The sequence below is a fragment of the Tetranychus urticae genome, chromosome 2 (assembly GCF_039701765.1).
Source record: "Tetranychus urticae isolate SD_2017Ah chromosome 2, NJAU_TeUrti_SD_1.0, whole genome shotgun sequence".
Lineage (NCBI taxonomy): Eukaryota > Metazoa > Arthropoda > Arachnida > Trombidiformes > Tetranychidae > Tetranychus > Tetranychus urticae.
Window position 1 is genome coordinate 20,956,386 of NC_142959.1, and position 13,695 is coordinate 20,970,080.

At 32.3% G+C, this 13,695-nt stretch overlaps 3 protein-coding genes across 8 annotated transcripts in view; 1 reads left to right on the plus strand and 2 right to left on the minus strand.

Annotated features, from left to right (window-relative positions):
* The window catches only part of LOC107371101 (vesicular glutamate transporter 1-like), a 32,010-nt gene extending 29,775 nt beyond the window's left edge, over positions 1–2,235 (minus strand). Inside the window, exons 1-4 of one of the 2 annotated variants that reach the window (XM_089267243.1) lie at positions 1,906–2,087; positions 1,415–1,657; positions 1,200–1,292; positions 21–267 (exon numbers count right to left, since the gene is read on the minus strand). In XM_089267243.1, the coding sequence (XP_089123369.1) occupies positions 21–206 (186 nt within the window). In that variant the 5' untranslated portion in view covers positions 207–267; positions 1,200–1,292; positions 1,415–1,657; positions 1,906–2,087. Of the gene's footprint in view, positions 1–20; positions 268–1,199; positions 1,293–1,414 lie in introns of both variants that reach the window. The other variant, XM_015939081.3, reaches the window with a different exon arrangement.
* Positions 2,236–3,543: 1,308 nt separating this feature from the next.
* Positions 3,544–7,514, plus strand: LOC107371100 (peptidyl-prolyl cis-trans isomerase). Of its 4 annotated transcripts, XM_015939080.3 has the most exons (3): positions 3,544–4,670; positions 5,129–6,813; positions 6,923–7,514. In XM_015939080.3, the coding sequence occupies exons 1-2, from the start codon at positions 3,634–3,636 to the stop codon at positions 5,559–5,561; spliced, it is 1,470 nt and encodes a 489-aa protein (XP_015794566.2). In that variant the 5' UTR covers positions 3,544–3,633; the 3' UTR covers positions 5,562–6,813; positions 6,923–7,514. The 4 variants fall into 4 exon arrangements, 3 of the variants coding, with proteins under 3 accessions (XP_015794566.2, XP_089124097.1, XP_015794571.1); XM_089267971.1 differs by lacking the exon at positions 3,544–4,670 and having other exon boundaries at positions 6,090–6,444; XM_015939085.3 differs by lacking the exon at positions 3,544–4,670 and having other exon boundaries at positions 6,126–6,813.
* Positions 7,515–7,820: 306 nt separating this feature from the next.
* On the minus strand, positions 7,821–11,740 carry LOC107371099 (dymeclin). 2 transcript variants are annotated; one of them, XM_089267970.1, is made up of 9 exons: positions 11,397–11,740; positions 11,274–11,332; positions 10,852–11,152; positions 10,623–10,772; positions 10,215–10,421; positions 9,443–10,148; positions 9,084–9,197; positions 8,403–8,936; positions 7,821–8,342 (listed from the first exon to the last, which is right to left on the minus strand). In XM_089267970.1, the coding sequence occupies exons 3-9, from the start codon at positions 10,992–10,994 to the stop codon at positions 8,190–8,192; spliced, it is 2,007 nt and encodes a 668-aa protein (XP_089124096.1). In that variant the 5' UTR covers positions 10,995–11,152; positions 11,274–11,332; positions 11,397–11,740; the 3' UTR covers positions 7,821–8,189. The 2 variants fall into 2 exon arrangements, with proteins under 2 accessions (XP_089124096.1, XP_015794563.2); XM_015939077.3 differs by having other exon boundaries at positions 10,852–11,412.
* Positions 11,741–13,695: the final 1,955 nt, after the last annotated feature.

A 13,695-nucleotide genomic window follows, 5' to 3' on the forward strand; every position in this document is an offset into this window, starting at 1 on the left:
AACAGAAGAAATCTCTTTACCTTTCCAGTAGCATTTGAAAACATCTTTACTGAAGCAACACCCATGTTACAACGAATCCCAAAGCTAATTACAAATCCAATAGAGGTTAGGACGGCGATAGTATAACGCTTGGATAGGTTACAGCATGGACATTCTGGTTCAAAGTAACGGGATAATCCGGTTCTCTCACCGATAATGGTGTCCATTCGGGTGGGAAACTTTCGGTTAAAATTTCGTACTTTGTCATCTTCTTGTTCCTGAAGTTTACTGTAAACCCATTGGTTGGATCACAATTAATGGAGTGATAAAGTTCACAGTTAACACACATGATCAAGTAGAGTACAGATTTTGGCAGATGAAACAAAAGGAAAAGGTAAAACATCACAAAGTAAAAATAAATCCAAAGCCCAATGGGAAAGTGGAACCAGAAAAAAAATGATGAAAAACCATCAACGTAAAAGTTTTTGTTTGTTGTTCATGTTGATGTTGATGTATTTTGTTTACAATCAGAATGTAACAAAAGTCAATAGATGATGATGATGTTCATGGTAAAGGTAAAGGTAGAGAGAAAAAAGAAAAATGCACAAAAAGAAAATGAAAAATTGGATTATTTAGTTATTTTGGGTTGAAAAGGTATGGAAAAGGATGAAAACAAAATGTGAAAATGTCAACATTTTGTTTTGCTGTTGGCGACTCATTTTTTTCATTATTTTAAAATTTACTTTTACTCATTAGTTTCATGATACATTACTTTAATTGATTCAACTTGGAAACATTATTTTCCAGGTTTCGCCGAGTTTCTCATTTGCTAGATTAACATTGAAACTCTTAACCTTTACATTTTCCTTGTTTCTGGTGAAGACTCATCTTTTGATAAAACAAAATTGACCTTTTGTTGTGTATTAGTTCATCTTGTTTGAACATTTTTACATTTCTGTGTTTTAATAATGAAACAATTTACATTCATTAATGGTCCTCATTAATGGTAATATTAAGAGTAATTTTGGGTAGATTCAAGTAGAGGTAAAAATTTAATTGTAATGAGTTTTTGCCTGATTGTATCAACAAAGAGTAAGATTTTAGTTATGATTTCCCTTGATATATGAATAATACTTCTCCAGGTTAGGAAGATTTCTGGTTATTTGTGTTTTCATTGTGAAAATTGATCAATAAGTGAAATCGGTTAATTGATTACTTACCCTATTAAGTCGGGAGGATTTGCTGATGGTTGACTTTTAAGGGTTGGAAGTTCATAGTTTTCATCCTCTTCAGCGACAAAATCAGTTAATCGTCTGAGAGTAGAGAGTAAAAAAGGCAAATTGTTGTGAAAAAATGGTTAAAATTGAAAAAAAATGTCAACTTGAAAGGAAGAAAAAAATATCTCTAAAAAATGGCGGATCGAAATTGTACTTACTCTGATTTGTCTCGTTGGCGAAACAGGCGAAGTTGATCTTTTGCCGAAGTAAATACAGCCCCAAGGTCAAAACCCAAGACCTTTTTGGGCGGCTCTTCCCCTTCAGGATCCAGCTCGAAGTATCCGTTTGGTTGAACGTGATTAGCACAATAAAAGGGTTAACTCAATCCGTAATGTTACTCCTTTGGTGGTGCAAATTATTTTCACCTTACAATGGTTGGTCTTTTTTATTTTGGCTGATCACTTTGTTTTGTTTTCAACAATACAAGTAATATAAATCCAACGGGACAACAACAATAAGAAAAACAAGGTAAATTGTTATGTTTTGTTTAAAAAAATAGCCTCCAAATGAAAACCGTTGGTTATACTTTTCTTGGTGAACTCTGAGTATTTGAGAAGCTTTGTCTTCACTTTTCCTTGTTAACCACAATTTTCGGATTGGTTAAAGTTGATGTTTTATAGATGTTTAAACAATTTATTAACAAACTAACCTTTAAATTGTTGTTTAACTTAACTTTCAATTTTTTTCTCCGTCTTTTTTACACTCGAAAAAGAGGCTTTAAAGATGATTAAAGGTGATTTTGACTTTTAGTCACTCATAAAAACAAGAAGCAAATAAACTGTATCCAACTACATTAAATCATTGTGAAAAGGTTTCTTAGTTGGTTCCTTGGTTGGACAGTAAAAGGCAAAACAAGGAATAGTTTTAAAGATAGAAGGAAAAAGAAAGACAGAGAAAGGGGTGAAATGGGAGGGAGTATTGAATATCATGAACCATTCAGAAATATAGTTTCACTTGTTCCGTTAGTTTAGTTTTTACTGAACAATCGTTTTTCATTTCAAATTTTTACCTCGAACATTTTATCAGCTGCCATCTCGCGGTATAAAAAGACACCATCTAGGTATCAAAAAGGGTCAAAGCCTTTGACTCAAAGGATGTTGAAATAATCAGATATCGAGACCAGCAATAAGGCCTAAGCTTAACTTGTTTTGAGACTCGGAAAGTGGACAAAAAATGACAGATATTTGAAGTCTTTTTACCGTAAATTGACTTCTATCTCAAAGTACATTTAAAAAAAATAATGAATGACAAATCACAATTCTATCATTTTATTCAATTGTAATTCAATAGTTGAATGATGATGGCAAGTCCAAGTATTCATAACAGTTCAATGGATTTTGCTATAGATAATAACCTGAACTTGGAGTGTCAATAATTAGTTTGGTCCTAAATGAGGCAAAATTTCAGTTTTGAAATCTCGTTGGAAATTAATCTTGAGTGTGAAGATATGAAATAACACAAGAAATGCATCAGATTCGAAACTGTTAAATATTTCTTGGAATATTCTGTTCAAAAGTGGCGCCTTTATTGGAGTAGTGTAACAGAGTTAAGCCTTGCATGTTTTGTTATAGCAGTTTGATTTTAAAATTGTTATTTTATGATTTGTTAATCATGGCTGATTGTCCCGGATCTTCAACTGTGGAGACTATACAAAGCTTGGTGAGATTAAAATACAAATCGATAAATATCTAAATGCAATGGATTAACTGTTTACTGAAATGTTTTGACAATATGAAAATGCTTTCTGTATACAAGCGATCAAGATGGCAACACTGGATGTCTGGTTTGTTTGTCATTGGTCTGGTAACAGCAAAGGAAGATAACAGAAGCTTTAAAGTTTTAAAGGGTGTTCATTTAAGTTTGTCATAAAGCATAAAAGCTGAATGAGCTCTATTGGGTGAAGATTAGACACAGAAAAACAAAGATCAACACCATCTATTGAAGAATTTATAAAAATTAAATTTAATTAAGTAAATTACAATTGTTAATTTTCACAACCCAATAGATGGTGTTGATGACTGACCATTTCTTATCTAAACCTCATTATCTTCACCCAATAGAGCTCATTCAGCTTTTATGCTTTATGACAAACTTAAATGAACACCCTTTAATTGTTTAGCTGTGGTGAAAATTCAATTTGATTCATGGATTCATGAAGATCAGTTGAACGCATCCGCTTGTATCATCGATATCAAATCAACTTCAAATATCGATAAATATCGATTGTTTCGATTAATCGGTCATCACAGTTCTCTGTAAGTTGAATTTGTTAGTAAGTTAAAGTGTTTAACTACGAGTAACTCCTAGTAACTTACTCGTAACGAGAATTCCTGATTCGTTGAAACCAAGTAACCCATCTTTTTATTGTGTATACACCATGTCTTCTCAGCAAGGTTATTTAACTGATGAAAAATGTTTCATCGTTTCCCTTCCTTTGAATGCAATCCAATGGTCGCCTGATTACAAAGGGATATCTAATTTTCAAATCCGTGTGATACCGATTGAATCCAGATCAAATGATGGAGATAATTCAATTCACTTTCAAGTTTCTGTTTTGAATGAAAAAAAGTCCATCTTTGTCTCTCAACCGGAAAATGGTGTTGAATATTCAAATGATTATTTCATGTTCAAGACGATTTCCAAAAATGAACTTAAAGGAGTCAAAATTGAATTCTTATTTTCAGACTCATCTCAAGTTCATCATCCTCCTGTTTCTTCGTTCGCCTTTTTCGAAGCTAAATCTCCTGGAATTCTCCATTCTCCAATTATTGATGCTGAATTGAAAGCTCTTGGACAAATCAAAGTTCATTATTTAATTGTCAAACCATATCCATTCAATCAACCGGATGGATTGTGTACCAATATGCACAATTACCTTAAAAAAGGTTTACATGTTGGTCATCGTGGAGCTGGTGTTACCAGAAGAGTAGATCTATCCGACAACATTCTTGAGAACACTATTCTGTCTTTAAACCATGCTGTCAAACATGGTGCCGATATGGTTGAATTTGATGTTCATCTTTCCAAAGATGATATTCCCATTCTATATCATGATTTCTCCGTTTATGTCGAGTTGACAAAGAAAGGCTCGACTGACAACGAAACCCTTGAACTACCAGTTAAAGATTTAACTTATCGTCAACTTAAAATATTGAAGCTTGGTCCAAAACGAAAGAGTGAAACGCCTTTTCAATTCGCTGACGATTCTGAAGACAATCAACCCTTTTGTAAACTAGAACATGCATTGAATACCGTAAGCCCGTGCGCTTTCAATGTTGAGATCAAATATCCTACAGGTTATGAATTTTACAAGGATCTGAACCATTTTGTTGATACCATCCTGAAGACTATCTTTGACCACCACAATAATCGAGATATTATCATTTCAAGCTTTGATCCTGATGTTTGTGCCATGTAAATATAATTTTCTATCATTTTATTGAATTTAACTTCATTTGACTAGATAATAATCCATTTCCCATGAATTAGGTACTTTATCAGATCTGGTAGATATCAATGTAAACCTATTTCATTCTGACATTGATTTTTTTACAATTCCCTCTTTAAATGTTATAAAAGTGTGTCATTAGTTATGAAGAGGTGGTTCAATTGCAGCACGACTTATCTCTAGCTATTATTAACTTTAATTATCCAACAACGAATATCATTGTTAACATTTCCTGACTTTTCCTAACCGCCTATGTTACTATTTTCTCTAACAAATCAGCTTATTTAACTAATCATTTTTATTTACTCAATTATCAAAGCACATGAGTGTCTATAATTTTTTGCTTTCAGCAGCATATTTTTTTACTTGAGTATTTTATCATTATACCAGTGTAATTAAATTAAATTTGTCTTTTTATTTCCAGGGTTGCATTGAAGCAAAAGAAATTTCCTGTTCTCTTCTTGACTTACACAGAAGATCGTAATGTTAAAATGACATCTGATATTGATGATCGAATGGACTCCATTGAAATGGCATGTTATTATTCATCAGCTATGAGCTTCTCTGGCATTAACTGCTATGCTCAGAATTTGATTTCCGACAAATCTTTAGTTCGATATGTTTTGAACAAAGATTTAATCTTGTTCTGCTATGGAGATCCAATTAATTGTACCTCGGTTGTTGAAGATTTGATCAAAGAAGGAGTTCATGGTGTTATTTACGATAAGATTGACATTATTTCACCAAAAAAGTTGCTTACCTCTGTAATCAACGCAGCTTCCCAAGACGGAGATACCAAAGAAGTGGTTGCCAGGAAAACATCAGCAACAATTGTTAGCATTAGCCACAGTCCATGATTGTTTTAGATGAATCGGTATTGAAGCGAAGAATTTGAAAATTCAATCTCTTCAGCTCATACTGTTTACATACTCATTTCGGAATTGAACTGTTATGCTAATTTTCTTAAGCAATAAGCTTCAAAATATTCAATAAGTTAAATAGATTCATCTTTTTGGTTTCCCTTTGATGCACAAAAGACTTGTAATTCAAGCTTTCCTTAGCGTATTTTATAATATAAAATGCCATAGTTAATCTTCTCAGAGACAAGAAATATTTTTATACTAATATTTCTTCTAACAATTAATCTTCCCCTTATCAAATATACAACAATCAGTTTGTATGGGATCAATTCATTTTTCTGTTGCTCTTCTTGCTTACTCAGGAATACTGTACAATTGTAGAACTAATAATAAAACTTCAATCACAATCAATATTGATTATTATTACTAAAGATTTATTTAACAAAAGTTTCCGTCATGTCAGTCATTTCTGGCGGTCACACCTACAGTTGTATTTGATAATTTTTTCAATGTTATTAAGGCAATGGCAATCAATGAAAAAAAACAAATAGTATTGAATCAATTGAAAAGATCCAGTTTGACAATGGAAAGGTTCATATCAAAATGAAAGAACAACCTCTGAAAATGAGAATGAAAGGCTGAAATTTCTTCAGAATTTCATAATTTATTAATAAATGAATTGATTGAAATATACGTACTTCGACTAATTATTCTAATCATCGATCAATACACAGGCCAATAGTGAAGCAAAAGAAGTGGTGACAATGATAGAATAGGACTTTGCTCATAGCTCTCAACTTCCATCAATTTTTTTATTCAGCATTTTTAGCGTTTTTTTCATCGTGATTTTGTTTCGGGAAGATTTTTCAATTTCTTAAAAGTAAGTGAATCCATTTGTTGTTTTTTCTTGTAAATTACAGATTAATTGTAGGTTCTCTCTTAGGTGAATTAACTGTGAAATGCAGTTTAGTGAATTTAAGAGAAACTTATAACATTTCTCATTGGTTAATATTAATTCTGCTTTTCAAAATTCACTTCATAACGGATATTTAAACATTGTCTTTTTGAAAGGTTAATTACTAACAAAGCTATTTATTAGATTAAAATTGCTATTCACTCATCAATGTTTTAATGTTAGTTTTTCAATAATAATAACTATATATGGTTACCTGCTTATACTGCTTGCTACACTTCTTTGGTATTAATTTTTCCTATTTTTCTCTTAGTTTTTCATCACCTTCCTGAACAGGTTTGTTGTTTACTCTCACAACATTGTCAGATGTTTTCCTTTCCTTTCCTGTGTTCCAATCAAAATTTTAAATTTTAAAATCTATATTGGTCATTGTTACTTAATTTAGATATTTTTTATACACAACCATCATTAACAATCAACTGCATCATTTTGGCCCATCAACTGTCAACATTACCCTTCAAGAATAATGTCTACGTTACCTAAATGTTTCCTTGATGTTTCTGCTGGTGGTAAACCCTTAGGAAGAATTGTGGTTGAGCTTAGATCAGACGTTGTTCCCAAAACAGTGGACAATTTTATTGGTCTTTGTACTCATCGTCCTGGATATGGTTACAAGAAAACCCGATTTAACCGAGTTATACCCGGCTTTATGATACAAGGAGGAAAAATATCCGAAGATGAATCAAAACAATCCATCTATGGAGGAAGATTTGAGGATGAAAATTTTGAGCTAAATCATGTTGAACCAGGAATTCTTTCTATGGCCAACAGAGGACCAAATACAAATGGGTCATCTTTCTTCATAACAACCTCTGTCACTGATTGGCTTGATGGTAAGCATGTTGTCTTCGGTAAAGTGATCGAGGGAATGAAAATAGTCAAAGCTATTGAAGCTCTCGGAACAGAGTCTGGGTCTACTGAGGTGGATATTGTCATTGAAGATTGTGGCCAATTAAAGTAAATAATTTCAAATAATAGTCATGTTTTCTTCGATTTTATTTCGGTCGGTTTTATTTTACTTTTACTTTTACTTGTCGTCATCTAACCTTATATTGTATTGAATTATTTCATGGATTATTGTTTCTTTTGGTCTTTTATTTGGTCAAGTCAAATGTAATTTTAGGATTGGCGTACTTGCTTACAGATAGTTGGTATTAAATAAAATACACTGATTCATCTCCACTGCGAATGAATTCAATTCAAAAAATTGGTCCGGTCAGAAATGCTGAAATAAACTGTAATTAAAATAGAAATAAAATTCATGGTTCTATTTTGTATGCGACTTACTTAATTGATTGAAAATTTTAATAACCTAATTGATGACTGTTTTACATCATCTTGAGCTATAGGTAGATTCTTAGTTCAAAAAATCAGATAAAGCTCTAAATTCAAGAATTCGGATTTACTTTAGTCATAATTTTTCACCGGTCTTATGTTGCTTTGTTTTTTTTGTAGAATTTCAATGGAATAGAATATAAAATATCCTAACAATTTGCCTCGACGAAATGAGGCACTTTTAGGTAATAACAATTGCATGTTTTTGTTTCCTTGGTGCTTTTTTATGTTTGCTTTTTAATTTCACCAATTTTTTATTCCACCGAGTTTTGATTTATCTATGCAAAATTAGTTCTTAAATAAAATGATGTGAAGATTCAAATAACATTGCGGTGAGGATTGAATAATAGTATATTCTGAGAGTTGAAATTGATTCCCGATGATTTATAAACTATTGACCATACATAGGGAATGAAAAACTCCTCCGGTTGATCATCTTCCACGTATCTGAATTTTAATTCAGGAAATTTCTGTGAATAAAAATATAATTTATTAGAAATTGATGAGTATGGATAATTCACATAACTAACCTTCATCTTATCTGCTGGCCATTGAAGAGAACAGTTTTGAATGATTTCGTACACTTGAGCGACTGAAGTATTTGAATCCTCAGCAGCAGCGATTCGATTAGAAAAGTATGTTAGTACTGTATCGAAGTTCATAATAATATCTTGAAATGAAGGATGACTTTGGAAAGGTTCAAATACGTGACGATTGTATAGCAAAGTATAAACCAAGTTAGGATTGTGAATTAATTGGGAGGAAAGAGTGGAATTCATTATTTCCAAAAGCATGCGAAGGACTTCTTCGTAAATGGATGTATCTTGTGTTGGATCTAATGGCCCGACTGTTGAGGCCACATCAGTATCTTTATCAGACAACTTTTCACCCGAGTCTCCTCCATTTCCATTGATGGCATTTTGACTATTCAATATCTTATGCAATTTTTTTGATATTTTTTCAAACAATGTTACCAATCGTTGACATACATATGGGCTTAATCTTCGAAAATGATTGGACATATTAGCTAAAGTTGCCAATAAATTAGTATGCAAGAATTTATCCTGAAAAACGAAAGAAATAAGATAAATATTAGAAATCCGATGAAGAATGTGAAATGTTTATTTAATGATAGCACTTCCAAAAAATAGTCCTGGATATTAAGGATGTACTATCATTAGCAAGATTCCAGCCATATCAATTCAATTTACCCTTGTCCTAGAAATGTTATACTGAACTGTTCGGATGATCATCAGAATAATTAAACCGCCCAAACTAATCTCAGGCAACGTTCGTTCTGAGTACCAAGTTATGTTCTTAAGAGTCTGAAATAGAAGAAAAAGAAATTTAGATGTCGTCAGCAATAATAAAGAGTTGATGACACTATCTTTTGTTGAATTATATCTACAGTAATCATTATTGGTAGACAAGGTAACATCATTAACAGCAATAAATTATTTGTTGCAAATCATTAATTTTTAAAGTAAAATTTTTTGTGCCGTCTATAAAGTTAATAGCTTGTCTGTTTCAATTTTGATTTAGATGTATAAATGTATAAGAAACCACTTACAATATCATGAATTGACTCATTGAAAAGTGCGTCTTCACTAAGTATGAGAAGGATGATGACGGCCATATAAATGTGGTGAGACGTTTTTTCACCGGAATGGTATAGAATTTTCAATATAGGAATAGTCAGATCATCAAGCTGTGATGTTCGGCTGATGAGGAAGGCTCGGAAAGAGGGATTTTTGTAAAGGAGTAAATAAAGAATAAGTGTTGACTGATCCTCGTTTTGAGTTGCACAAAGGGTGGAGAAAAGTTGATTAAAGTTCATTTTGAAACCAGAAACCAAACCAGCAACACCAATACTATCAACTTGGAGATCACAGCAATTGAAAAGTGCTTCACGATAAGGATTAGAGTCAGTGGTGCAATGATAAGTTAGAACTAATAATAAAAATAAACTTAATTTAGATAGAACAGGTTTTAGAGTTTCATCGTTGTTGTTTTTGCCATAACCTAAAGTTAAGGCACTCCATAAACCCGAAGCCAGATCCAAAATGACGGAACCACCATCTTCTCGAGGAGGTAGATCTTGTCGGATGAAATTATTAATAAGACACTTTGTTAATAATAGAGAATGAATTTCACATTTCTTCATGATGCATCTGTAAATAACCGATTTGCTAGCTGGTTTAACTGAGTACATCTGAACGGACAAGAGAACCAGCAATAAATTAATGCACTCGCAATGAAGAGCATATGTAGAGTCACTATTAGAAATGGTAGAAAGAAATAATGAGTAAAAATTGCATATTGAACAGCATGGACAGTAATACCTTAACGGAATGTCCACTAATACAGAAACCAAGTTATTAATGAGAGACTCCATAACCTCAACTCCGGTCTCATTTCCCTCTTTTCCATCTTTTCTAGCCAAGAAGTGTTTTAAAACATTTTCCTCTGTGAGCGTTTGAACTAAGTGCTTGGCACAACACCTAATGACAAACATTGAATTGAAAGTTTGACATATAATAATGTTTTGACTAGAAGAGAAGAAAATAAAAATAAATTAGTTTGGATCAGTGGATCAGTCAAAGTTTCAGTTGATTAGGACAACAGTTGTTGATTTGATGTGATTTTGAGGACGACAGATTGATAGTGTCAATCCAAATGTTTAGGCCATCATGTTCAACAGAAAACATAAAGGGTCTGTAGATATTAGTTATACTGTTACAAGTTTTTACCTTGCCTCTTTGTTGAGTTCATCTTTTAAAGCAGCTGATTTGCTAATGAATATTTTAACCAGCGAACCAAGGTTGTTAGAATTTAAATTATGACTTAATAAAGAGTTTAATAGTGGTGAAACTGAATCCTCCAAAACTCTCGTCTCTTCTCTGTGGTGATAGGAAGAAAAGAAAAAAAGAATTAATGAGTCATCATATTGAATGAGCTTAGAAAATGAAGTACACGTACAAGGTTCGAATTGATTTAGTGAATGAGAAGCTAAGCATCTCGTTCCAAAAGGAATCCCCAACAGGTATATGTTGATTGGAAGCAAATTTGTTGAGATGTTCATTGCTTTTTAGGTTATTCAATGCACTGTTTGTAATGCCCATCAGTTAAAATATAAGAGTGACACGAAAAGACGGTAATAGCAATCGTTGAAAAGACTCTTATGTAGTTGGTTACACAGATAAATCTGTGTAATGTAAAAGGGTTGTCACAAGTTGGAAAGTATTATTTCCGATTACAGCTGGAAGAGCAGTCAAAAATCCTAATCCAGACGAAATAAATAAGATGATGGATGGTCCAGATGAGAAGAATTACATCAAATATTATTGTTATATAAGGTCCAACACAATGACCAAATTGTAGGTTTCAAGCAAATGACAAACCTTGTGGTAAAAATGGTTGCATACAAAAGATCAATTAAAAAATTGGATGGACAACAGGGCTACAAATTAATTTAAATTAAATTAGATAATGTAATGTTAGGTCTTGAAAAAAAAGAAACATACCAGATGGAACAGGTGAGAGAGTGAAAAAGATAGACAGAGAAAGCGACAGAGAGAAAAGAGAGAAAGAGACTAGAAAAGGAAACGTCATCGCATTGGAAAATAATCAGCAAAGAGAAAGTAAAGATAAAACTATACAATTTACAATCAAACCGGCTTAAACAAATTACACTGAATTAATCAATGATGGTACCAAAATAAACACTTCATTGCACTAAATGTTCATGCTTATTTCAAAGTAAATATTATCATGAATTATCAATCATTAAAAATAATTATTGTAAAACAATTAAATTAATTTTCCTTGTGACTAATTATCCAGAAAAATAATACAGACAGTCATATAATGTGTGTTAATAATTTGTAATTTTTAATTGTTTGTCATTAGTAAATTAGGTTTAAAAAATTTGAATTTACCTCTCATTTATTTGAAAGAAGTCATTGGTCAGAATCAAACCCAAGCGTATGCTGTTTGTTTCTCTCTGATCATGCAGTTTCAATGGGACTTTAAATGTGATGATTCCTGTCATTTCTGGGATTCGCTTTAGGAGTTAAGGATTAAATGTTTAGGATTATTATAAAGTGTCTATGATTGGTTGATCAGCTGAGATGCGAATCATCAAGCAAGATAATCGTAACTTTAATCTGGATTTTGATGACTTCGACTGTTGGTTCACATTTGCAACATTTTTATTTAGCAACAGCTAAAATCGTCGTTCTCCTCATCGCCAATAATATCTTCCGAACTACACCGTGATCCATTTGGTTCCAACAAACAAAGATGACTCATGGCTTTCTTATGTCATAAATTGAAGGGGTTGTCGGCTAATTACCCTCACTGCTAACTGAAAGCACATGTCCATCTATGTTTATTATATAACAACCCCTTCAATTAGTCATCTTTGTTTGTTGGAAACAAATGGATCACGGTGTAGGAAATGAATTAACTGACAACTTAAATGATTCTTAACCGAAATTTTCATTCATTTTTCTTATAACTCCCAATCATGACCTGATGTTTTGGTGCTTTTTGTGAACCAACTCTAAACCAGATGAACCCAATTTCCCAAAGATTTTGACCAACCAACCTTTACCAGATTATGACAAGTTTTGGAGCAACTGGTTCTCAAGTTCCTGGTTTAAAGAAATGTTAAGATTGATGTTAAATCCTCGCATCTCCTCGCCTACCAAAATCCCTTCTTAGTCAGTAAAACGGGGATATCAATTGTTATCAGTTAATTATGAACAGCCATTGTAAATCTCGATAACATCACTCAACTTCTTCGAGAATTTCTACCGAGAAGCAACTATTAATGTTTATGTTTACCCAATTTTGATGATTCTTCACGTTTTAATTCAGGATTTCCCTGTTGACGCTCATGATCAAATTTCTGAGTCACTTTTGAACCATTTAACTGTTAATAGCTAAATTTGGAAGTAAATTTTGAAACATTTGGCAATAAGATACCTTTTTATGGTTAAATCTTATGAGTTGAGTCTTAATTTGTCGCTTGATTCTATTCGAGCTTCCGTTTATCTTCTAATCATTTGTTCTCGATATTTTAACGTTCTAACTTTTCAAAATAATTGAAGTGAGCTCAAGTAATTATTGTCAGTGATTATTACCATTTAAACGTATTTTAATCAAAATAATGTCAACGCCAATCAAAACATTATTTCTAGCAAGGGTTAACCAAAAGTAACATTTCTTGAAGATACATGCGATACATTGAAGAGCCCTTAAGTGATGATTGCTATTATTTAATGGAGATGATAATGGTAATGATGATCGGTGCAGGCAACATAATTTTACTTTTGTTACCCCTTAATTTTACAATTAATGAAAACAATTACCTTAATCATTTCTTCCTTCCTGCCTTGTTACCTAAAAGCAAGTTACTGTCAACTTAATCGATTGTGATTCTTGCAATCAATATGCTTTCATTAATTGACTGTGGAATTGGAAATGAGTGGGAAAAAAGGACAGAAAAGCATATCCAAGGAAGGAACAATTTGTTTAGTTGAATTAAATTATAATTTAAAGATAGTTTTATAGCAACAAATAAAATGAAATCAACATGAAACGTTATCTCTTTCAAATGTTGAATTGGTTTTCGTTATTTGTATGCCTACTCGTCTGTACCGAAAACAGTTTACATGTCTGTTGTCAATATATCAATTAGAAGCGACAAAACGAACAAATGAACCAAATCGATGTATATGGGGTGTTGAGAAAGTTTATGCAAGGGGAAAAAATCCCTCAACTGCGTATAAATAGAAAATTAAATTTTTTCCCCCAAAG